Source organism: Xenopus tropicalis, chromosome 8 (assembly GCF_000004195.4).
Source record: "Xenopus tropicalis strain Nigerian chromosome 8, UCB_Xtro_10.0, whole genome shotgun sequence".
Lineage (NCBI taxonomy): Eukaryota > Metazoa > Chordata > Amphibia > Anura > Pipidae > Xenopus > Xenopus tropicalis.
In genome coordinates this window covers 130,061,830-130,086,951 of record NC_030684.2, presented here as the reverse complement: position 1 = coordinate 130,086,951, position 25,122 = coordinate 130,061,830, and the positions used below count along the sequence as shown (strand labels likewise).

At 41.0% G+C, this 25,122-nt stretch overlaps 1 protein-coding gene across 6 annotated transcripts; it reads right to left on the bottom strand.

Annotated features, from left to right (window-relative positions):
- Positions 1-24,673, bottom strand: LOC100488012. 6 transcript variants are annotated; one of them, XM_031891888.1, is made up of 9 exons: positions 24,300-24,669; positions 22,872-23,183; positions 20,830-21,102; positions 19,211-19,330; positions 3,905-3,958; positions 3,542-3,613; positions 3,142-3,192; positions 2,779-2,850; positions 1-1,519 (listed from the first exon to the last, which is right to left on the bottom strand). In XM_031891888.1, exons 1-9 carry the CDS (start codon positions 24,358-24,360, stop codon positions 1,512-1,514), a joined length of 1,023 nt encoding a protein of 340 aa, XP_031747748.1. In that variant the 5' UTR covers positions 24,361-24,669; the 3' UTR covers positions 1-1,511. The 6 variants fall into 6 exon arrangements, with proteins under 6 accessions (XP_031747748.1, XP_031747747.1, XP_031747749.1 ...); XM_031891887.1 differs by having other exon boundaries at positions 3,142-3,195; positions 24,300-24,665; XM_031891889.1 differs by lacking the exons at positions 19,211-19,330; positions 20,830-21,102; positions 22,872-23,183; positions 24,300-24,669 and adding exons at positions 4,986-5,096; positions 6,023-6,292; positions 7,226-7,528; positions 8,393-8,514 and having other exon boundaries at positions 3,142-3,195.
- Between the last annotated feature and the right edge of the window lie 449 nt (positions 24,674-25,122).

The window sequence follows — 25,122 nt, the reverse complement described above, 5'->3', positions numbered from 1 at the left end:
TTGCCAGGATATTTTGAAATAAAAATTCATGTAGTTTTTATTAAAAGATATATAAAAAAAATGATCTTTGTCTTGCAGCCAATTTAAACTACAGATCATTTAGGCATAAACCTATATAGAGTCCAACCAAGACATCAACATGGGTACACTTCTGTTCTACATAGAGAACTGCCCAACCAGAGAGGCATACAACCCCTCCCAAATGCCCGGTAATTACCCCCTTTTCTAAACCCAGTGGGAACGTTCAGGCTGCTCATGCAAAATCCCTAACTATTTACACAATTGGGGGAGCACCCACCTTTTATCCATTGAGATCACATCTTTACAGTCTCTGTCCAAATTGGAATCATTGTAACAAGATCATTGTAACAAAACTCCTTTCCTGAGACCAGGCCAAATGTTCCTACACATAAAAGCTTTCTAGACTCCCATCTCTCCCAACATTTCATTTTTTCTGGTGGAGAAGCAAATGTAAATAGGTTTGAATTCAAATCTATAGCAACTGGCAGGGCTACAATACTCTTATTGGTAGAATGAGGTGTAAGGAGTAGTTAATACCAAGTCATACACAGCATCTTTCTGAATTTCACAGATATTTTTAAAAAGGAGGTCAAAACCCCAAAAATTGATTTTCTGTTTGCCTCAATTTGTATTTTTAGTGTTTTCTGAAATATCAGTTTTAGACTGAGGTTTTCAGCTCAATAGCATTCTTTTCCAGACAGAGTGTCAGCGGCCCTTAGTGGGTTATTTATCAAAATTCACATTTTTTGTGGTATTTTTTGCTAATAGTCATACATTAAAATTATGGTTTTAAAAAATGTGAAATTTAGTGAAAAAAATGAAAAAACCCTAACAAAATATGATAGCATTTGCATTTTAAAAATGTCATAACATAACACAATGAGGAAGGGTGGGGGTCGTCTTTGAGTCCTCTAGGGTGGGTGGTCCCTGAGGTGGCAGCCTTTGTGGGCACTTCACACCCCAGTTCAACAGTGTTTTCCATGGACCTCAATCATATTAATCACAATAAATTAATACCGTTTATGAGTACAGGGATAATGTGCATTATACTCTGTACAGGAATGTGCAACTCAGCGACTAAATCTTATAAAGATGGAGCTATGTCTGTCTCAGTTGCACAGGTTTGCTCAGGTTTTCAGTCCCCATATTAAAGACAAGAGTAAAAAAAAGATGAACATCATCTGAAGATGGAGATCTACAAATAAGAATAATCCTCTTCTCAGTAGATATCAATGCTCAGTCAATGAAACTTTGGCCACAGCCTGAATAAAGTTCATTGGAAAACAGATTCCTTTTAAGGATCTGTCAGTCAAGCAAGTCCAGTTTGATAGAACATGGGTCCATTGAAGTCTTGACCGTTATATTATAGCATTAACATGTTGTTTTCATTTCCCCGGTCCTTATTGTTAAGGATCACTGGCCTAAAACATGTTGCTCATAAGGATCCCCTCATTGGAGTAAAGGTGCATGTTTCTTCACTCGTGTTCATATCAGCCAGCTAGAAAACAAAGAATATCAATGCTACAAATGGCAGTTGTGAGTGTGTAAAACAAGGTTTCACTGGGTTTAGCCTAGTGCCAATGTGACTAGTCCTTTTTCCAATGAGGTAGTGGGGTTCTTGCACATATTCCTTACTAATAATATAATGTTTTTCCAAGACTTGTGGTATAAAACTTGTTTTCTGCATATTAGCAACAGAGGTAATTGGGAATCTCCTGCTGCTTGGGGCATCAGTGTCATGGCAATTGTTAAAGACTCACATTTCTGGTTTTAAAACAGAAATTTGGCTTCCAGAATTCACAGAAAATGCTATTTACCTCAGCAAAAAATGCCCCTGCCTTGTCCGCAAGTGCAAGTGCAGTCACAAATCAGTTAACCTAAACACACTCCTTATGCCACCATGTATTTTTTTCCAAGCACCATTGCATCTGCCCAGAGCGGTGCTCCTACAGAAGGCCACATCAATTGGTGCAGCAGACTGGCACATAAAGTATTGTACAGTACACAAACATCATATGAAAGCAACTAACAAATTTTGACCACAACTTGTACCTGATTTGTCAATACACACTCCGACTGTGCGGTTTATACCAGTGTGCATGTCTTTATTTCCCCCAAAGCCCGCAAACCCCTACCCCCTCACCCCAGCTCCATTGCCGTTTTTCCTAGGGAAATCTGCAGCGGATGCTGGGGATTATTTTTTTTTTTAACTTAATGTGCCAAAACGTGCCGCCCTAGGTACTGGTACTTGGGTGCCTTATTATAAATAGGCCCCCACTTTGGAGCTTTTGCTGTATTCAGGAAAGCATTTTGGTTCATGGCGTAAGTACAAAGGAGTGTGTATTGCTTTTAGTACCTTTGAGAATAGGGTTTGAATGTGTTCATAAATGAGTCTATAAAGGCATTAATGTACTATAGCATTAAGCTACTATGCCAGTGCCACATTTGTGATGTCAAATTTGATTGGCTGTCCCAAAAATAAACTGGTTATTCCAATAAAGGTACTCTTTCACAGTAAGGCCTATGACACACAGGGCATTTCAACTGCAGCTGCCCTCTGGTGGTCAAACAGTGGTGGTCAAAATGCCCCTGTCCGCCTGTGTTACCACTCTTAATAGTACTGACTGCCAGCACCCCTAGGCCAGGCTCAGCATAAGATAACAAAAAACATAGCAGGAACATGGATGGAGCTATGCACAAAACATGGGATAAAGACACTTTTGCATTTACTGTATATTGAGCACAGTATATACTCACTGTTATCCAATAGCTGGCTCTTTACAGATGCCATTTCCATATCACCCATTCTGCATTCTTTATTTTGGTTATCTGTAAAGCAGTTTTAGAAATATGAGACTCGGAATCATTCAACACCATTCACCATAGACTGCAGGGCACTGATCCGCATAACTACACTGAGCATAGCAGCAGCACTCTCCCCAGCAAAGGGCCTCCCTTCTCTACCTAGCCCTCACTGCATGGAATGGAGCAAAGGGGATTGTGGGAGAGACTTGGAGATAACTGGATAATAAACCTACTCATGAATAAGATTTCATTTTACTGCAACATAACTTTCCCTGGAAACAAGGACAGCTTGACATAGTCAGCTTTACTACTTACCGACTTCAGTTCTCCAAGATGGAAAATAGCCACGGAGCTTCCTTAACACGGCTTCTGGTTAGAAATAGAATAAAAACAACAAATTATTTTACGTTCTTTTACTGTTAAAAAGGTTCCCTGTTCCATCTGCCCAAAAAGACATCACCTTGGCAATGTTTATGTTAAAAACATCAGGCCCAATTTAAAACCCATAGTGGAAATTCAGTGTAAAATTCAACAATTTGTTAGGGCATCCTAACAGTATTTTTTAAAGGGGACCTGTCACCCTAAGAAATACTTCCAAATTTTTTTCTATCAAGTTAGTTGAGCAAAATAAACGTTACTTACTCTATATATATTTAATTTTTTGGGATAAAGACACTTTTGCATTTACTGTATATGGAGCACAGTATATACTCACTATTATCCTTTAGCTTGCTCTTTACAGATGTCATTTCCATATCACCCAGTCTGCCTTCTTTATTTTGGTTATCTGTAAAGCAGTTTTAGAAATATGAGACTCGGAATCATTCAACACCATTCACCATAGACTGCAGGGCACTGATCCGCATAACTACACTGAGCATAGCAGCAGCACTCTCCCCAGCAAAGGGCCTCCCTTCGCTACCTAGCCCTCACTGCATGGAATGGAGCAAAGGGGATTGTGGGAGAGACTTGGAGATAACTGGATAATAAACCTACTCATGAATAGGATTTCATTTTACTGCAACATAATTTTCCCTGGAAACAAGGACAGCTTGACATAGTCAGCTTTACTACTTACCGACTTCAGTTCTCCAAGATGGAAAATAGCCACGGAGCTTCCTTAACACGGCTTCTGGTTAGAAATAGAATAAAAACAACAAATTACTCTACGTTCTTATACTGTTAAAAAGGTTCCCTGTTCCACCTGCCCAAAAAGACATCACCTTGGCAACGTTTGCGTTAAAAAACATCAGGCCCTATTTAAAACCCATAGTGGAAATTCACAGCTACACAACATCAGCAGCCCATTGCCCCATGTTTGAGGCCTAAATAATGTAAGATAATTTTTAGACAGTTAGAAAATTCTGAGCATTTTGATCAAAGACTGTATCAGAGGGGTCTGCAAGACACATTATGTAATTATAACATTGCCCTGAAGGCAGAACAACTGGATATGCTTGATTTAGATTGTAAGCTCTTTAGAGAAGGCTTTATAATCCCTCTGTTTCCTTTGGTAACTCTTTGTTACTGTAATAGAACACCCCGGTTTGCAGCCTTATCTAAAGGACCTTACCAGTGGGGCAAAATGTGCAGAAACACAGTAACGTATGATAAGTCTCATAAACAATGCAAGTGCAAAATGCAGACACACCCTTTTTTTACGGTAATTGCATCAATAGGAACATTTGTGTGTGAGTCACTGTAGCAAGGTGCATTGGCCACTAGGAGCATCTACAGGTGCAACTATCTTTCTCAGTGTCGTCAATGTGCGCCCAATTTTATATCCATTTCAATGCTTTGTACTAGCCCTTGCATTGGTAAATAAAGCTTTATATGCCCGAGCTTGCCACTGTATTTTCAAACTTTGGATAGCATATTTGACAGGGCCTGAAACTGGCTGTGGCCGTAGCTAGATCTGGGGAATATTTGGGTGGGAACTGGTCTGGTATTGGCAAATGACAAAAATAGCCTGATTACTAATGAATGTTGGACGGTATGCATTATAAAAGCAAATGAAGAATGGGAACTCTAGTGAATGTTGACCAGGAAAATCTAGAACTGCTTCTGTCAAACTACTCCTGGTTTTTATTCCGCCACCCTACCCACTAACAGCATCAATAAAAAAATACCATTTTTGATCAGTTCAATATTTAAATTACCTTTTATTTTCTTGGCTAGGACTATAATTGGAAGGATAACCAGGACTGCCATAGTGACATAAATGCATGTTTTCCAGTAACTCCAAACCCAGCACAAGAATTTACTGTAACCTACATACAAAAGACAGAATATAATATTAGTGCTTGTCATGTACAACCTCATCCCTCTCCAGCTCCGGCTTTTTCATGGTTCAATTATGTTAAAAATAGGTAAAAATATATAATTTCATTGCTTTATATAGGGCACAACTGTTTAGCCCTTTAACTAAACCTAATCTTGCTATATGAGGGGGCCAGTAAAACAAAACAAAAAATAAACCAAATACATTTAATTGTAATAATGTTACCAGCAAACTAATATTATTTATATAAATTATGCAATGGTTTTAGTACTCAATTGACAAACCGTTGAAACGGAATTCATGCGTTTTTCCCCTAAGGATGAAAACTTTTTTATAAAAAGAAGCAAAAATAAAAATATAGATAAGAATACTTTTCTGTTGCAGTTGCTGGTATTGTCCTACTCTTACTTTGTTCATGGAAATTATGTTAATAGGGATGTTAATGTTTAGTATGATGCAGAGAGTAATATTATAAGACAAATTGCAATTGGTCTTCATTTTTTATTGTTTGTTGTTTTTTAGTTATTTCCTGTTCAGTTCAGGAGCTCTCCAGTTTGGAGTTTCAGCAGTTATTTGGTTGCTAGGGTCCAAGTTACCATAGCAACCAGGGAGGGGTTTGGATGAGAGACTGGTATATGAATAGGAGGGGGCCCGAATACAAAAAGTAACAATAATAATAAAACTGTAGCCTTTCGGAGCAATATTTTTTTGGCTGCAGGGGGTCAGTGACCCCCATTTAAAAACTGCAAAGAATTGCAAGAAGAAGGCAAATAATCAAAAACTATAACAAAGAAATAATGAAGACCAGTTGATACGTTGCTTAGAATAGGCCATTCTAACATTTAGATTAAAGGTTAACCACCCTTTTAAAAAGGGGTGTATGCTGTCCTCGTACATCTAGGGGTCGTCACTCACGTGAAGTAAAACAGAGTTGCTCAAAGCCAATGGAAGCATTTCTCTGATCAGCCGGGTTCTGTAGCACACACATGTACTTAGTGCTTTTAGAAGTATTTCCAAGAGGGATCCAGATTGTACTTTCACTTGAATTGTTGACAGGCATTGAGTTGTGTAAAATAACCCAGTGGGCAGAGGATGAGTTTGTTGGATCCTGACAATACAGAGTGCAGTTACAGTCATTGCATCCACATTGGCACTCTGTTTTAATAACGGGCTGTTGCACTGGTTCTGGTGTTGGAAAAGAATAAAAGAAAATCAGTCCCTTTTGGAAATAGCAACCCATGCTCATGTACCAACCAACACAATGGGCATGTCTTCCATACCGCCATTTAAAGTGATAGTACACCCCCTCCTGCAATATGAGTGCAATAAATAGAAATTGTACTGAACATACTTATACTATATGTTTCTGCGTGCAGACTACAAACTGGGCCATGAAGAAGGGAAGTAAAAACTACTACATTCCTTTCACATTAAACTTGAAGTTGGCACTTGAATACTGTTATGTCGGCATTAAATGTGAATTTGGCACTGCATATATATATTGCTATGTGTATTTGTTAAACATCGATTGATACTTTTTCTAGCTTATTGTGATAGACATCGCACTTTTAACTGTAGTAGACCTCATGACGGAGGCCAGGTGGCAAATGTAGATCACAGGGTGACAAAGTCTGGGCACCCCTGGTTCAAAGGATTTGATGCACAGGGTTTGGAGCACAAAACATCACCTCTCTCTCTCAGCTGTCCGGAACTCAGAGCGAGCTTGGACTGGCAGTCTGTGGGTTCAGCCAAATGCCAGAGGGGCTGCTGTAAGATGCCATAGACACTATTTATTGGGCCTATGGGGGGGCTGTTTGGGCCTCTGTGTATTGAAAATCAGGCCTGGACTGGCAATCTGTGGGTTCAGCCAAATGCCAGAGGGGCTGCTGTAAGATGCCATAGACAGTCACAGGCATTTATTGGGCCTATGGGGGGGCTGTTTGGGCATCTGTGTACTTGAAATGCCAGGGCCTATTTTGTATCCCAGTCCAGGCCTGCTGGGTTTAGGCTTCCCCCAGACACATGCCCTTTTTGGACTGGACTTTCCCCAGCAAATACATGTACATTATACAGTATGTATATACAGGAGACAAGTGCATCAGTCAGTCTGATACTTACTATAAACCGTGAGATTAAAGACACTTATCCTGTTTGGAGCAAGCCAGCATTTTAAATAATAAGCCCCGCTGTCAGTCATTGCCAGATTCTGGATCATTAATTCCGTTTGATTGAATACAGCACGCGCCTTGAGCTCGTCGTCGCTTACATTAAAATATTGGTTTCTATATTCAGCCACCTCTCTTTTGACACCTTGGCTGGTTTTCCAAATGGTGCATTTGGTTTTAGCGCCCAACTTAAAACCATAGTGAAATGTGGCAGTGCCATTTACTGGTTTATTAATCTGGGCAACAGAATCCTCTGCTAAAAGGAGAAAAAAAAACAAATTAGTCCTGGGGAATGCATTTTACCTTCCAGCTCTTGCCCTGTTATTCTGGAGTTAGAATTTAATATTGGACTGTTATGTACAGATTTAGATTAAAGGGGATGTTCACCTTTAAATTTTATTTAGAATGGGGCATACAGTGATATTCTGAGACATATTGTTCATTTGTGTGAGCAGGTTTTTTTTATTTACTATTCTGTTCAGTTTAGTATTTTAGCAGCTATCTGGTTGCTAGGGTCCAACATACCCTAGCAATCAGGCAGTGATGTGAATCAGAGAGGATGAATAAATGTGGCCATGCTCGGGCAGATTTAAAGGGGACCTGTCACCCTAAGAAAAAATTCCAAATCCTCTTCTACCATGTTAGTTGAGCAAAATAAACTTTACTTACACTATATAAATTATTTTATTTTTTTCCCCTTCAGTCTTGGAATTTAAAGTAATTGTAATTAAAAATCTGAGCTGTCATTCATATATTCATTCTCCTGCCCCACCTCTATGGCTCCAGCATAAACAAGTGGTTGTACTGCCACCTTAAGAGAGGGGCTAAGTAGAAAGATTTAATAAACAACAATAGCAATACAATTGTAGCCTCACAGAGCAATAGATTTTTGGCTAGTGGGGTCAGTGACCCCTATATTAAAAGCATGAATGGCAAATAATTTAAGAGCTATAAGGAATGAAGAACAGGTGAAAAGTTCTAAGGACAGAACATTCTGGAATATGCTAAAAACTAGCAACCGTGAGCTACCCCTTTAAGCTATGATTTGCTTCAATTTACATGCACACATTCTCTCGCTCTCGGCCAGACAGTCACATTAGCTGTCACATTAGATACTGACCTGTCCCTAGGAGCCGGAGTGACATTAATAGGACAGAGAGCTGAGGAATCAGTAGACGCATCGTACACACTAATCTCTTCTGCCGGTGCACTTACTCTAGAAAGTTCCTTATGATGTACAGATGTGCGGTCACGTGACTAAACTTTCAGCCAATTAAATGTGCACACAGTGTAACGTGAGCCCGAGTGTTAGTGTTGTGCAGTAGTGCAGCTCTGTGCCTGCAGCTACACAATCCTAAAGTCACTGGGAATGTGTATATACAGTATGATTTGTGTAAAGAGAACAAAACCACATAAACCGGGACATTCAGATAACAGATGTATTTGTGCCTAAAAACCATGTTTGGTGTTGTGCAACTTCACCTCTATGCTGCTGTGTAGAAATAAAAATAAAGGATTTGTGCAATCAAAACAAAAAAGGCAAGGTGTTAGGGTTAGTACTCACAGGTCAGTGAGGTACAGTAGAACCCCCCTTTTTTAGTGTAAAATTCAGAAAAATGTAAAATCAGGGAATTGTATTAGAGCAACAGATTCTGCAGTAACTCGGGGGGTATCAGCCAGGAGTCTGTTTTACTCTGAAATACAATATTTACTGTGTTACTAACAGGGGTTAAGCAGTACAGCAGTAATGTTACACTATGGGGGGTAATTAATTTGACACTATGGGGAGGGTATTAATGTTACACTATGGGGGGTAATTAATGTTACACTATGGGGAGGGTATTAATGTTACACTATGGGGTGGCATTCATTTTACACTATGGGGAGGGCATTAATGTTACACTATGGGGGGGGGGATTGTGTTCATGTTACACTATGGGGAGGAATTCATGTTACACTATGGGGAGGGCATTAATGTTACACTATGGAGAGGGCATTAATGTTACACTATAGGAGGAATTAATGTTACACTATAGGAGGAATTAATGTTACACTGTGGGGGTGCCAGACATTTTGTGCTCTCAAATTTTAGTGGAATTTACTGGGGGAGGGGGGGTTAGTTTAAGTAGGAAAACTATATATCTTTTTTCAGGCAAATCCCCCTATTGGCCCCCCATAACCATATACTTTTAGAAAGTACACATTCTGGTGAATTCTAAATAGGCACCCATGTCTTTCTACTCCAAAGTATGAAGTTGTGATGCTTTCCCAAAACTATCGATTCTGATGAAATACCTAAAGAGACCTCAAAGCTTCCACTTTCAGGCACCTTATCTCCCACATAGCATTCGGTACCAAGAAAACACACCCTAAATATGAAAGCCAAGGGGCCACTGAACAGTTTGATGCCCATTGTGTGTAGGATCACCAATGTATCTGGCATTTAGAGACCCCTAAAGGAAGTTAATGCATACAAATTACCCCGGAGAACTCTTCGTACTGATCCAAAAACACAGTGTAAAGAGAAAACTGGCAGAGTGCTGTACTGGCACAAATGGCACAGAGGCTGCACTGAGTGAACTATATCACCGTATTGCAGCAGAATAACCCATAGCAACCAATAAGACATCTGCTTTTAAACAGACGACCAGTAAATGCTTCCTGCTGATTGGTTGCTATGGGTTACTGCTCCTTGGCAAACTTAGTGTCTTTTTATAAATTGTTTCACACCAGTGTAACCCTTTCTTGGCTGTAACCAAGCCAACAGCACGGCTAGATAGGCCTAGAGCATGGGGTACACGCGACTCACTTTCCTAGAAAGTGCTACACACAACTTGCCATCTAACTGCTCCTGATTAACGGGGTCCCTGTCCCTGACTTCACCAGAGTGGATGACAACATTTACTGGGGGCCTAGCTCTTCTGCCTCCAGGCCCAGTGCTCCTTTCCCTGAGACAAAAAGGCAGCCAAAGAGGAAAACCAATACACCAACATGAAAACTCAAAACTGATACATGGGTCTTTGCCCAGTAACAGCACAAAACCAGGAAGCTGCAGGGTTTAAAGCCATAGGGACTAGTTAACCCTATGGATCCCTACACCAGCAAGCAATATTTTATTGAAATCCTTGTCCTGGAACCCTCCCACACCTGCAATACACTTACTTCAGGGTGTGCTGTTGAATTCTGTAACAAACCTGCTTGTCCCAGTCCCAATATTTTGCTGTATATTTGACTTCTGATTCTTAACCCTTGGCCAACTGACCTTTACGGCCGTTGCTGATGTGTGGATTTGATCATACCCGTGCCCCTGTTCGTAGTGCATAACCGCACTTACGCTCATATGGCTCTGTCCTACTAGCGCTTACACGTGCACCTTAGTATCCATGGCGTCTTTTACTATATCTTGTCCCATTTGGGAATAGGGTTTAAATAAGCACTGTTTATTACTATTCTTTATGCCCCTGAGGAAACACATTGGGCTTCTTTTTATTATTAATAAATAGTCTACTTTGATTTTATACTATGGGAGCGCTTCCCTTTGTTCTTATATATAGGTGTTAATCCAGGAATACTTTGCGTCCCTGTGCCCCGCAGGTAACAATTTTTGGTGCAACATGCAAATTTGTGTATATGTACATGAACTGCCCCTGCTGCACGTCCAGGTGTAGAACCCTGCCCCTCCTGCACGTCCTGGTGTAGAACCCTGCCCCTGCTGCACGTCCAGGTGTAGAACCCTGCCCCTCCTGCACGTCCAGGTGTAGAACCCTGCCCCTGCTGCACGTCCAGGTGTAGAACCCTGCCCCTCCTGCACGTCCTGGTGTAGAACCCTGCCCCTGCTGCACGTCCAGGTGTAGAACCCTGCCCCTCCTGCACGTCTTGGTGTAGAACCCTGCCCCTGCTGCACATCCAGGTGTAGAACCCTCCCCCTGCTGCAAATCAAGATTAAATGGGCACTAAGGGGAGCAAAAGTGTAACCCTTGGTGCTTATTCAAGCTTTATTTGTAGATAGTTGAAGAGACAAAAGCTTGGTTGGCAAGGGAAATCTACACAGACCACCTCAGCCATTAGGCTACAGTTGGAACACAGTAATACTGCAAGTGGTTGTAGCGTTAGCTTGGAGACCATTAGAATTAAGCTGCACTGTGATTGGCTGAGAATTGAAAACTCACGACCACTAAGTGGAGGGTATGATGCACAAGTAACCTCTGCTTCTATTGGTGCAGAAAGGACTATAAGAGCTCTCTTTGTGTTGGTCACAACAACTGTCAGCAAGAAAATATCGGTTGCGCTACTGTAATATTGCCATTCATTCGCCGCTTCCAGCAAAATGGCAGCCGCCTTGGTTTGAGTTGCTGCCAAGGAGGTCGGCTGCCTTTTGTCTCTGCTTTATGTCTGCCATGGCTTCCAAGCTGTTACCCCCCACAGAAAGGCTATGCACTTCCAGAGACAAAAGATAATGGCCCTGACAGAATATATTGCACTTAAGCCCCACTATCCCTGAGAGATGTGTGACCCCACAGCCCAAAGCCTCTCTAGACTGTCCCCAATTTCTCCGATACATTTCCTTTTTCTGACGGACAAGCAAATGTAAATAGGTTTGAATCCATAGCAATTGGCAGGGCTACAATATTCTCATGGAAGCGTGAGGTGTAGTTAATACCAAGTCAAACACAGCATCTTTATGAATCCCACAGATTATCTTAAAAAGGGGGTCAAAAACCCCCCAAAATATTGATTTTCTCTTTGCCTCATTTTCTATTTTTAGTGGTTTCTGAGATATCAGTTTTAGACTGGTTTTCAGCTCAATAGCTTTCTTTGCCAGACAGAGTGTCAACAAATCATATTGGGTCATTTATCAACATTCATATTTTATTGTGATCTGAGGATTTTTCTTTTTTGCTGATAGTCATACTACATTAAAATTATGGTTTAAAAAAAATGTGAACTTTTGATATTTGTTAAGACCATAAAAAAATCTGATGGTAGGATACAAATACAAAATTTGATAAACTACCCCCCCCCCATGCACTTCCTGTATAGTCACATAAAGTGAAACAGGATTTAGTGAGTACATAGTTACATAGGGTTGAAAAAAGACCAGAGTCCATCAAGTTCAACCCTTCCAAGTAAACCCAGCACACACAACCTACAGTGTGTAGTTTCTATGCTGTAACTTCAGGGTCGGACTGGGCAAGCCTGACACTGGGAAAAAAACCCTGTGGGCCCCACTGACCCAGGCCCCCTCCCCGGCAAAAACAATGGGCACCCCCGATCAATGCTGCAAAGAGGAGGAGTTGGGGGTGGCATTGAGTCTGAGGAGGAGCTTGTGTCTAGGGTGGGTGCCCTGAGGTGCCAGCCATTTTACACCCCTTCACAATAGTGAGTTCCATGGATCTCAGTCATATTAACCACATTAAACCGCAATAACTGAATGGTCTCATTGAGCCATAAGGGAATGCTTAACACTGAAAATACAGCTTATGAGTACAGAAATAATGTGCAATATACTCTCTGCAGGAATGTACAACTCAGCGGCTAAATTTTATAAAGATGTCTGTCTCAGTTGCACAGCTTGCCTCAGATTGTCAGTCACCGTATTAAGGACAATAATAAAAATAATCCTCTTCTTAGTAGATATTGATGCTGAGTCAATGAAACTACTTAGGCCGCACCCACAATAAAGTCCATTGGCAAACGGATTCCTTTTACGGATCTCTCAGTCAAGCGTCTCCAGTTTGACAGAACATTTGCTAACATGGTTCCATTGAAGTCTTGACCATAAGATAAACATGACGCTTTCATTCCCCCGGTCCTTATGGTTGAGAATCACTGGCTTAAAACGTCTTGCTCATAAGAATCATTGGATGTATGGAGTTATCCCTCATTGGAGTAAATGTGCATGGAGTACCCCCTCATTGGAGTAAAGGTGCATGTTTCTTCTCTGTTCACATCAGTCGGCTAGAAGACAAAGAATATAATTGCTACAAACTGGAGTTGTGAATATAAAACAAGGTTTTATTGGGTTTAGTCCCTTTTCCAGTTAGGTAGTGGGGTATTTGTGCAATATGTTGCATTTATACAGTCCCAGTGCACGCTTGGGTGCTTCAGCAAAAGGTTTTACACTCATAAAGGCTCACTAAAACCTAAGCATGAATTCAATTTACCATGTTTTTATTTACAAAGAAGAGTTTTTCCAAAACTTGCAGTGTCATAGCAGGTATCTGATAAATAGCACCAGGGGTGATTGTGAGGTTTGTGCCACTTGGGGCCGCAGGGTTGAGAGAGTGCTGAGAGTGCTAGTCATAGTCACCTTAAATTTCTGGTTTCAAAATAGAAATTTGGCTTCTAGAATTACAGGTATGGGATCCCTTATCTGGAAAAGGCCACCTCCCATAGACTCCATTATAAGCAAATCATTCTAAAAAATGATTTCAATTTTCTCTGTAATAATAAAACAGTACCTTGTACTTGATCCCAACTAAGATATAATTACCCCTTATTGGGGGCAGAACAGCCCTATTGGGTTTATTTCATGTTTAAATGATTTCCTTTTTCTCTGTAATAATAAAACAGTACCTGTACTTGATCCCAACTAAGATATAATTACCCCTTATTGGGGGCAGAACAGCCCTATTGGGTTTATTTAATGGTTAAATGATTCCCTTTTCTCTGTAATAATAAAACAGTACCTGTACTTGATTCCAACTAAGATATAATTACCCCTTATTTGGGGCAGAACAGCCCTATTGGGTTTATTTAATGGTTAAATGATTCCCTTTTCTCTGTAATAATAAAACAGTACCTGTATTTGATCCCAACTAAGATATAATTACCCCTTATTGGGGGCAGAACAATCCTATTGGGTTTATTTCATGGTTAAATGATTCCCTTTTCTCTGTAATAATAAAACAGTACCTGTACTTGATCCCAACTAAGATATAATTACCCCTTATTGGGGGCAGAACAGTCCTATTGGGTTTATTTAATGGTTAAATGATTCCTTTTTCTCTGTAATAATAAAATATAATTACCCCTTATTGGGGGCAGAACAGCCCTATTGGGTTTATTCAATATTTGAATTATTTTTAAGTTATGGAGATCTAAATTACAGAAAGATCCCTTATCCGGAAAACCCCAGGTCCCGAGCATTCTGGATAACAGGTGCCATACCTATACTAGGAAAGGCTATTTACCTCATAGTAAAAATGCTCACCTGATCAAGGGGGCTGCCCTTAAAATGTTGTACTGTTTGGCTGGGCACGATTAAACACGGGGGTTATCCTCATTTGCAATTTTCCTATTTTTTTTTTTTTGTCATAGGAAAAATGCTGCAGCTGAATCTGCAAAGCTATTTGCTCAGAATAAAAGTTACATTTCCTTAGGGCTTAATTACAAATGCAGTCACAAATCTGTTACTTGTAACTAAACACACTCCTTATACTGCTGTGTATCTTTGCCAAGCCCCATTGCATCTGCCCATTGCGGTGCTCCTACTGCAGGCCGTGACAATTGGCGCAGCACACTGGCGCATAAAGAATCATACACAAACATTATATAAAAGCAATTGATGATTCTGACTACAACTTGTATCTGATTTGTCAAAATGGACAGCGGCAATTGAATATCGTTTAACACAAGGGATGCAACTGGGGCAGATGCAAATTCACCATATAACACCGACTAAGCTCAAACAGTGGGTAAAAGCCATGGGCGATTAGTCGCAATGATTTTTAAAAAGCCAGTCACAGAAATTAATCACCATGGCTAGGGATTTGTCCCATGTGGCATATTTCACACGTGTCTTATATGTTTGCATATGGAATTTGCTGCAGTGATTAGTCGCCAAGACTGGGTTTTTAAAAATGGCACCGAATAATCGCCCTATTTGCCTTCGCCCTAATAGTTCCCCAATTGTTGTGCCTTTTTCTTAAAGGCAGAGTAGCACAGTTGGGTTAGAAGGTGCCAAATTGCACCACTTGATGCTCCCTTCCTAGCAATCTCACCCCAGGAGCAATGGGTCGCTAAAGATATTCTGTACCCGACTTCAGCTGCACATGCTCCAGGTTGGCGCAAGAACATCAAGCGGTATGAGGAGGTGCCCACCAACCCCACTAAGCTACTGTTTTTTAGGAACGGGTACAGCAAATAGGCACTATTGGTGGTCCGCAGTGATTAAGTTAACATATGATGGGAGACAAGTTTTAGTGGACCAAGGAGTGCATACCATTTCCCTTCCAACATATGATGGGAGCCCTGGAAATAACAACAAGACAGGGCTCCAACGGAGCTGTATTGAGAAAACCATTTTGGTGCATGGTGTAAAGGAGTGTGTATTGATGCAAGTACCTTTGTGTGTAGGGTTAAATGTGCCCTATAGGCATTTATGTACTGCAGGAGGAACCTACTATGCCAGGGCCACATATGTGACGTCAACTTAAAAAAAAAGATTGGCTATTCAAATAAAAGTTTTTTCCAATAAAGGCTTTACTGGTTTAAACTTCTGTGACTGTGTTTTGTCAATGACTGCAAGTGTGTGTGTGTTTGTAGGCTCTCTTTCACATTGGGGCATGTAGCACACAGGGCATTTTGACTGCAGCTGCCCCATCAAGTTAAACAGTGGTGGTCAAAATGCCCCATTCTTCTGTGTTACGACTACTGACTAAAAAGTTCTTATTTTAATGCACAGATAATGGCCTCCCCTATGGAGTGCAAAAAGGTAAGCGGAGCGGGGCAGGGGGCATTGGGAAGGCCACATCAGGCAGCACCAGTTAGAGAATTGCCCGTGTGTCAGACACTTTTCTTTCAATAGTACAACAGGCAGACAGGGAGGAGTAGAGAACAGCCACTATTTAAAAATAAAAACCATGTGCCAAAGGCTTTAGAAATCTTTTGGATCTCAGAGAAGCCTTTACTACAGTGAAATGAGTGAAAACACATCTATATAGAGAAGAAATAGATCCCAAAAGTGAAAACAGAGGCATATCAGTGTTACAAGCCGGATATATACAGTATATAGTGTACGTATATATAAAATCAATCCAGCAGCAGCAGGGGGCCTTGGGTGACAGTACCCCTAGGTCCGGCTCTGTGCAGGTTGATATAATTTAATAGGAGACGGACAGTGCTTATTAAACTAAAAAGATCTCTATTTGGGATATATTACATACAATAGTCAGTAACTCTTTGTTTAGGAGTAATCAACACATACCAAAATAAAGCTGATTAAAGGCAATACCAGCCAAGCCAGCCTAAGCAACCTGCTGGCCACCACGCTGAGTGGGTGGAGGGGGAGAAGGGCCCAGACAAGGTGAGCACCCTCCCACTGTTGCATCCTAGGCACGTGCCTCCCTGCCTACCCCTAATTCCAGTTCTGATTTAAAGGACAATGAAAGGTTAATATAAATTAAAAGTATTTCTAAAGGCATTCTTTTTAAGTACTTACTGCATATCTAAATTCCCAGATCCCTGCTTGCTTCTCTGAGATATGGTGCTGGCAGCCTACAGCAGTGTGAAGACTACAGTGACATCACTGATATCTCTCTTCCCTTCCTGTAGGCTGCCAGCGGCAGCTTTCCTATTCTCTGAGCATGTGTGTAACTTGATCCTGTATCCTGTTCTGAGCTACACATGCCCACCAGCCAATCAGAAGCGGATCTGGCAGAGAGGAGGGGGGGAAGGGAATAAAACACATGTGCAGTATGAAGCAAGGAGGGAAAGGAAGGGAGAATACCTTTTTAGAGATGGCTGCCTGTTCTAGAAAATGTGAAGTAAGTGTGACTGAGTAAATATTAGATTAGGTGAGCCAAAAGTGTGGCGTTTTAACTAAACAATAGGAGGACTATTGGGCAGTATGCTTTTTAAATTTTGACTTGCATTCTCCTTTAAGGTGTATATTCCTACAGCCTACATTTAACATGTATGACTATTTATAGCATGGCTGGAGCTGTGCACAAAACACATGGGATAGAGACACCTTTGCATTTATATTGAGCACAGTATATACTCACTATTATCCATTAGCTGGTGCTTTACAGATGTCATTTCCGTATCACTGGTTCAATATTGTTCATTTTGGTTAGCATCTGTAAAGCAGTTTTAGAAATATGATACATTGAACACCATTGACTGTAAACTGCAGGGTACTGATCCCTTTGTATTTTCTGTGTTATAAAAATTCATGCTTTTATGGCCACTTATATACATAGACAGGTACAAGAAATAGGGTCCACAGGAGATAAAAACTGGACTATTGCCTCAACTAGGTCAGTGCTTAGATACTGTAGACATCACCACGTTTTTTTTTTTGTTTTTGATTTTTTTTTTAAATGTATGTGACATTTATTGAATACAAATTTCAATATCAAACCTTAACCCTTTAAAACAAAGTGGGCAAGAAAATAGGAGCTAACATTTAGCAAATGAGTAGGCTAGAAATGTTGTAAATTGTGTTTTGTGCTTTTGTACCAGCCCAAGGCCCCCACAGGCCTTCAGCAGGGAAGATCTGTGCCCCCAAAGATGCCCCAGTAGCCCCCCATTTTCTTTTCTGCTGATTCCCTGCACATACTCTGTGCCGCAGCAAAGCTCTCCCCAGCAAAGGGCCTCTCTTCGCTACCTAGCACTCACTGCATGGAATGGAGCAAAGGGGATTGTGGGAGAGACTTGGAGATAACTTGATTACATATTGGATTTTGTTTGCACTGGAAAAAAGGAGGACAGCTTGCTTTACAGTCAGAGTTGCTACTTACCGACTTCAGTTCTCCAAGATGGGAAATAGCCACGGAGCTTCCTTAACATGTCTTCTGGTTTGAAATAGGGGGAAAAAAAATGTATTTACTTTTTTTACATGTACAAGAGGTTCCCTTTTCCATCTGCCCAAAATGGGGATATTTCATGGTGCCGCACTTTTGCTGTGACCACCTGTGTATCAATGTTTTAGTGACCACAACCTTCCATTCATCAGGATTCACACACAAGTGCACATAGCACCTTTAAATTATACAATATCCTGCCTCCCACACCCATTGTCCAATTAATCTACAGTGAGGCTTGACGCACCAGTCCACATAGTAAACCAGTCCATTGTTCTGTAAAGGGGTTGTTTACTTTAAATTAACTTTTAGTATAATGCAGACATTGCTATTGGTTTTAATTTTTTACAGTTTTTCAGTTATTTAACTTTTCTTTTAGCAGCTCTCCAGTTTGTTATTTCAGCAGCTCTTTGGTTGCTAGGGTCTTATTCACTCTAGCAACCAGGCAGTGGTTTGAATGAAATGGCCTGATTATAAAGAGATTTTGGCTGCTGGGGTCAGTGATCCCTCCTTTTGAAATCTGGAAAGATTCAGAAGATGGCAAATAATGCAAAAACTTTAGATATAAATAATGAAAACCAATTGCAAAGTTGCTACCAAATATTATATATATCATATTTATTATATTCTATAATATATTAAAAGTTAACTTAAGGTCGAACCACCCCATTAAATATTGCTTATTCAGAGAAAAGGCACATAAAAAATGTTCACATCATATTATATTTACAGACTAAACAAGTAACCAAAGAATGCTTACTACCAGCAGGGCTGTTAGCTTTGCCTTTACTTATTTTACTTTGTCAATGTCATCAATGTGTCCTCAATTTTGTACTGGCACTTGTATTGGTCAATAAGGCCTTATATACCCTGGCTCGCCATTGCAATCGTCAAGTGGTATATCTGCCGGGGCCTCAGAGTGGGGGCTAGCAAATATTTGGGTGGGTATAGTGTTGGCGAATGAGAAAAATGTTCTGATTGTTCAAATATGAATGTGGGAAGGGATGCCCAATAAAAAAGCAAATGAAGCATATGGACTCCTAAGCACTACTGGTTTGTATTCCGCTGCCCCACCCTGTTATAGTATCAGTGCAAAAAAAGAGATCATATCAGATCAATATTTCAATTACCTTTTATTTTCTTGAATATGAAGCGAGCCAGGATACTCACGACAGCCACAATCACAGTCATAATCCCAATTATCACTGCTTTTTGATAAGCCCAACACATGCAAAGGAATTCACTGTAACCTACAGAATAAAGACAGAAGATCAGTTGCCTGTCATGTACAGCCTTATCCCTTTCCAGCTCCATCTTTTTTTTAATTATTTTTCATGATCATTTTAAGAATACCGTATATACTTGAGTATAAGATGATCCGAATATAAGCCGAGGTACCTAATGTTACCAAAGAAAACTGGAAAAACGCATTGGCTCGAGTATAAGCCTAGGGTGGGAAATGCAGCCGCTACTGCTAAGTTTCAATAATCAAAATAAATACCAATAAAATTACATTAATTGAGGCATCAGTGGGGTATATGTTTTTCAATATATATTTCAAAGAAAAACAGTAAACTAGCTCTGTTATTGGAGATGTCACCGAGGGTGACTTTTTCAGCACATTTTGGGTGCTGAAAAACTTGGCTTATACTCGGGTATATACAGTAAGTACAAATATATAATTAGCCCATTAACTAAAATAAATCTCACTGTGTAAGGCGCCAGTGCTTCTGCTAAACACACTTTTTTGCCTATATTTTTAATAAATTAATATATATAGTAAAAATTATAGGGAAAATTAAAGGAACAGTAACACCAAAAGATGAAAGTGTATAAAAGTAATTACAATATAATGTACGGTTGCCCTGCACTGGTATAATTGGTACAACACTACTATATTTTATGTAAATAAAGCTGTTGTGTAGCCACGGGGCAGCCATTAAAAGGAGAAAAGGCACAGGCTACATAGTAGATAACAGTTAAACATCATTGTGATCTACAGAACTTATCTGTTATCTGCTATGTATCCTGTGCCTTTTTTCCAACTTAAGGGCTCTGGCACACGGGGGAGATTAGTCGCCCGCGACAAAACTCCCTGTTCGCGGGCGACTAATCTCCCCGAGTTGCCATGACCCGCCTTATATGTTCGCCGGCGGGATGGCACACGCGGCAGCGCGATTTCCCGAAATCAGCGAAAAAGACTCGCGAGTCTTTTCCGGCGATTTGTGCTAAATCACGCGGCCGCGTCTGCCATCCCGCCAGTGACATGTTCGCCGGTGGGATGGCAGGGGTAGGCAACTCGGGGAGATTAGTCGCCCGCGAACAGGGAGTTTTGTCGCGGGCGACTAATCTCCCCCGTGTGCCAGAGCCCTAAAGGGCTGCCCCTGTGACTACACAGCAGCTTATACTTTAAAACACAATTTTTTGGTGTTACTGTTTCTTTAAGGTAATGTCATATTCTACTTCCTGTTCATGAGTACCATCAAACCAAATTAGCCGTCCATTGAGAAGTCAATCAGCTCCCCCAGCTGCAGCTGTGAGATAAGGAGGCAAAAAAAGAAGTAGAATGTGACTTTAGTACCCGTTTCAGATTTTGCCTTATTTAGTGCAAGAAATAGCAAAGACCATAAATATCCCCCTAATTAAAACAATAGGCACAAAGTACCTTAAGCACAAGCCCTATCCATTGAGCTAATTTTGAAAAGGGGGCGTTGGGTCCCTATTAACCCATCTAAGGGTCGTCACTCACGTGAAGTAGAACAGAGTTGCCAGAAGCCAACGGAAGCATTTTTCTGATCAGCCGGGTTCTGTAGCACACACATGTACTTAATGTTTCCACATGTATCCCCGAGCAGGGTCCAGATTGTACGTTTGTGGGCAGAATTGTTGACAGGCTTTGAGTTGTGTAAAATAACCCAGTGGGCAGAGGATGAGTTTGTTGGATCCTGACAATGCAGAGTGCAGTTACAGTCGATGTATCCACATTGGCACTTTGTTTTAATAACGGGCTGTTGCACTGGTTCTGGTGTTGGAAAAGAATAAAAGAAAATCAGTTCCTTTTTGAACTCATGTACCAACCAACACATTGGGTATCTCTTCCATGGCACCTTTTAAAGGGACAGTGTACCCCTTGTGCAACATGAGGGCAGTCATTTGGGCTGTGCTGAAAATACTATACTTTTTGCCTAATGATTTTTGTTGTTTCAGCTAAACAGGGTGGATGACAGGAAATTGTATAATATCCAAGGCTATTGTGATACTAATATCTACAGTTAGTATTAATGTTGGTATATATAGTTTATGTATGTGAGTGTATAGATTGGTAAGTATATACTGTATATACTCGAGTATAAGCCTAGTTTTTCAGCACCCAAAATGTGCTGAAAAAGTCACCCTCGGCTTATACTCGAGTTGGGTGCCATGGGTCCCTCCAGACTCCCTTCAGCACCCTCTGTCCTTTGTGTGCAAATTAGGCCACCCACAACCAGACCCTCTAGCACCCTGGCTCACTCCCACTAGCAATACTTATTTCCCCTTATGTGTCCTCCGGGACTGGATCTGCTGCCAGTTTGCCAATGCGCAATAGCATGGCATAGTACTCATATTGTTTTGTTGACCCTTTTCTCCACTTACAGAGCTAGTTTACTGTTATTCTTTTAAATAAATATTTAAAAACATATACCCCACTGATGCCTCAATTTATGTAATTTTACTGGTATTTATTTTGATTATTGAAACTTAGCAGTAGCTGTTGCATTTCCCACCCTAGGCTTATACTCAAGTTAATAAGTTTTTCCAGTTTTCTTAGGTAAAATTAGGTACCTCGGCTTATATTCGGATCGGCTTATACTCGAGTATATACAGTAGGTTGTGGGTGCTGGGTTAACTTGGAAGGGTTGAACTTGATGGACTCCTCCATATTGAGCTGCTGCTAACAAAACAGACACAACCAAATGTGGAAGAAAGGAGGGTTTTTAATGGGAATCTGTCTACCTCGCAAGGACCAAATAGAGTAGCTTCAGTTCCCTTGTTTGCTCTCTCTAGCTCAAGAAATAACAAACATCATAATTTTTCATGATTAAAACAAGTAAAAAATGTATTCATCACATGTTATCCAATTAGGTATATTTTTGTTTAGGTAGGGGTATTATTGAAAGCTATTGTCTGTCTTGGGTGCCCCTCGAGGAGGAAGAATGCCTTTAGGTGAGGTTTGCATTTGCTGACTGACGGGTCAGTACAGCTTCCAAAGTGATCTGATTTGTGCAGTGCTGGGCCAAACGTGAGGAGCACCCAGGGCACACACCCCTGCCATCAATTACCCCCCTACAGCCAAGTGAGGAGCAGGGTTGGCCAGCCCTGGATTTATAGTTGGTGTACCCCTAGGCCACCTTACGTCATGCCCCACCCACTGCCCAGTTTTCCAGTGCTCAGGGAAAAAACAAATCTGGCTGGGCGGCGTGCCGTGCTTAAATTGTGCCACCCTAGGCCTTGGCCTCTGTGGCCTTCCCACAAATCCATGCCTGGGGTTGACACGCTTAGGGGGGGAATGTGGAGCAGGGAGGGTTAGATAGTGGTAGCAGCAATGTGATGCACAATGTGAACCGGGAGTACATCCTAGGGCAGTGATCCCCAACCAGTGGCTCGGGGGCAACATGTTGCTCCCCAACCCCTTGGATGTTGCTCTCAGTGCCCCCAAACCAGGGAGTTATTTTTGAATTCCTGACTTGAGGGCAAGTTTTGGTTGAATAAAAATGTATATACAGGGGACAAGTGCATCAGTCTGATACTTACCATAAACAGTAAGTTTAAACACCCTTCGCCTTTTGGCAGGATTAGGAGCGTACCAGCAGGATATATCATAAATCCCACTGTCATTCATTGTCAGGTTCTGGATTTTTAATGTAGATTTCATGAATACGGTGCTTGCCTGGAACTGCTCGTTGGTTACTTGGAAATGATCGTTCCTGTATTCTGCTACTTCTCTTGGTTCGCCTTGGCTGGTCATCCAAATGGTGCAAAATGTTTTGGCGCCCAACTCGAAACCATGGTGAAATGTGGCAGTGTCGTTAAGTGGTTTATTTATCTGGCCAGAAGGATATACCGCTTAAAGGAAGGGGGGGAAAGAATAATTAGTCCTGGGGAATGCTTTTTACTTTAGCGCCGCTGCCCTGTCATTCAGGGATTAATACTGTTATGTTCAGATTTAGATTAAAGGGGAAGTTAATCTTTACATTGCATTTTAGAATGGTGCATACAGTAATATTCTGTGAGATATTAGGGGCTCTGGACAAACAGCACAGTGTACAGGGAGAAGGCTACTGAAGGGTGCGGGAGGTGGCTGGGGTAAGTTAAGTTAAAAAAGTTAAATTAATTTTTAGTTAAAAACCTGTGGTTAGTATGTCTCTGGGGAAAGGGGTAAAAGGCAAGAGAGGTACAAGGCTGAGTAAGGGGTATTGCCTTCGGGTCTCTTCCCCCACAGGCCTTGACGCTGCCCTTCCCATCTTTATTTGTGTGTGTTTTTTATTATTTAGATTGTAAGCTCTTTTGGGCAGGGCCCTAATTACCTCTTGTATCGCTTATTGGTGTTTTTTTGTATGTAATTCTGTATATCCAGTGAGTATAGTGTAGTGTAATTATTATGTTAATAATAATAATAATAATAATTTCACATTCTGTTCAGCAGCTTAACCAGTTTAGTATTTCAGCAGCTATCTGGTTGTTAGAGTCCAACGTACCTTAGCAACCAGGCAGTGGTGTGAATAGAGGATGAATAAGTGAGGGGTTAAATAGAAAGATGAAGAATAAAAAGCAATGGATTTTTGGCTGCTGGGGTCAGTGACCCCTATATAAAGAGCAAATAATTCAAGAGCTACAGGAAATGATCCGTTGAAATGTTGAGACTTTTTGCTGTTCTGGCATTTACTCTGCGTGACCCTGTATTAAGCTTTCCGCTCATCTGTGGATCTTGGCAAAAAGAGAAGGATCATTTGCTTGAATTAACCCCTGGCAGTTTTCTCCTATTATGAGCACTGGCCGGGGGTTACAGGTAAGTGGTTACAATCACTGGGGGGGGGGGGCTAACATTTGGCACCCCCAGTGATTTTTTCCTTTAATTTACATGCACACATTCTGTCTCTCTCTCCCTTTCCCTCTTTCACTTTCTCTCTGTCTCTCGCTCTCGGCCAGACAGTCACATTAGCTGTCACATTAGATACTGACCTGTCCCAAGGAGCCGGAGTGACATTAATAGGACGGAGAGCAGAGGAATCAGTAGACGCATCGTACACTTATCTCTTCTGCCTGCAGATACTTTAGAAAGTTCTTTATCGCGTAGAGAGGTGCAGTCACATGACTAAACTTTCAACCAATTAAAGGTACACACAGTGTAACGGGATTCTGGTGTTGTGCAGTGCTGCTGCTCTGCCTGGAGAGATTTGTAGGATTTGTGGAGAGAGAACAAAACATAAAAATATTTTGGGACAATCACATAATATACTGTATATATATGCCTGAAAAGAATGTGTAATACAGCTATAGGATCTGTTATATAGAATGCTCAAGACCTGGGGCTTTCCAGATAAGAAATTGTTCCATAATTTGGATCTCTGTACCTTGAATCTAAACAATCATTTAAACGTGAAATTAACCCAATAATATAATAATTTGGACCTTTCTGGATAATGGGTTTCTGGATGACGGATCCCATACCTGTATTAGCAAAGGTATTCTTTATAGGGGAACCATGTATAACCCTATCTTGGCTTAAAAGTGCCTTTCCAAGGTAGAACATTGGTCACACCGGACTCAGATGTTGGTGCTGAATGTTACAGGTCTTCCCAATGGCTGGAATATACTGAGTGGGTGAGATTATGGCAGCCTGCATCATCCCCTCGCCAACGTCCAGGCAAAAGCTCCTCAAATTTGCCGGTTTGCTCTTTAGTAGATATGTCCCCAAGAGGGAGACTCTTTCTGTACCAGCCCTGTCTGTAGCACTTCCTGTTCCTCAAAGTTATTAATGATGCATTCTGATGTCAGAACACAC

Coding starts and splice junctions, on each gene's coding strand:
- LOC100488012 (XM_031891887.1), bottom strand. CDS start 24,360: ATGCGTCTACTGATTCCTCTGCTCTCCGTCCTATTAATGTCACTCCGG. Junction 3,959..19,210: donor CATATTCAAGAAAATAAAAG/GTAATTGAAATA, acceptor ATTTCTAACCAG/AAGCCGTGTTAAGGAAGCTC. Junction 2,851..3,141: donor ATCTTGGAGAACTGAAGTCG/GTAAGTAGTAAA, acceptor ACTGCTTTACAG/ATAACCAAAATAAAGAATGC.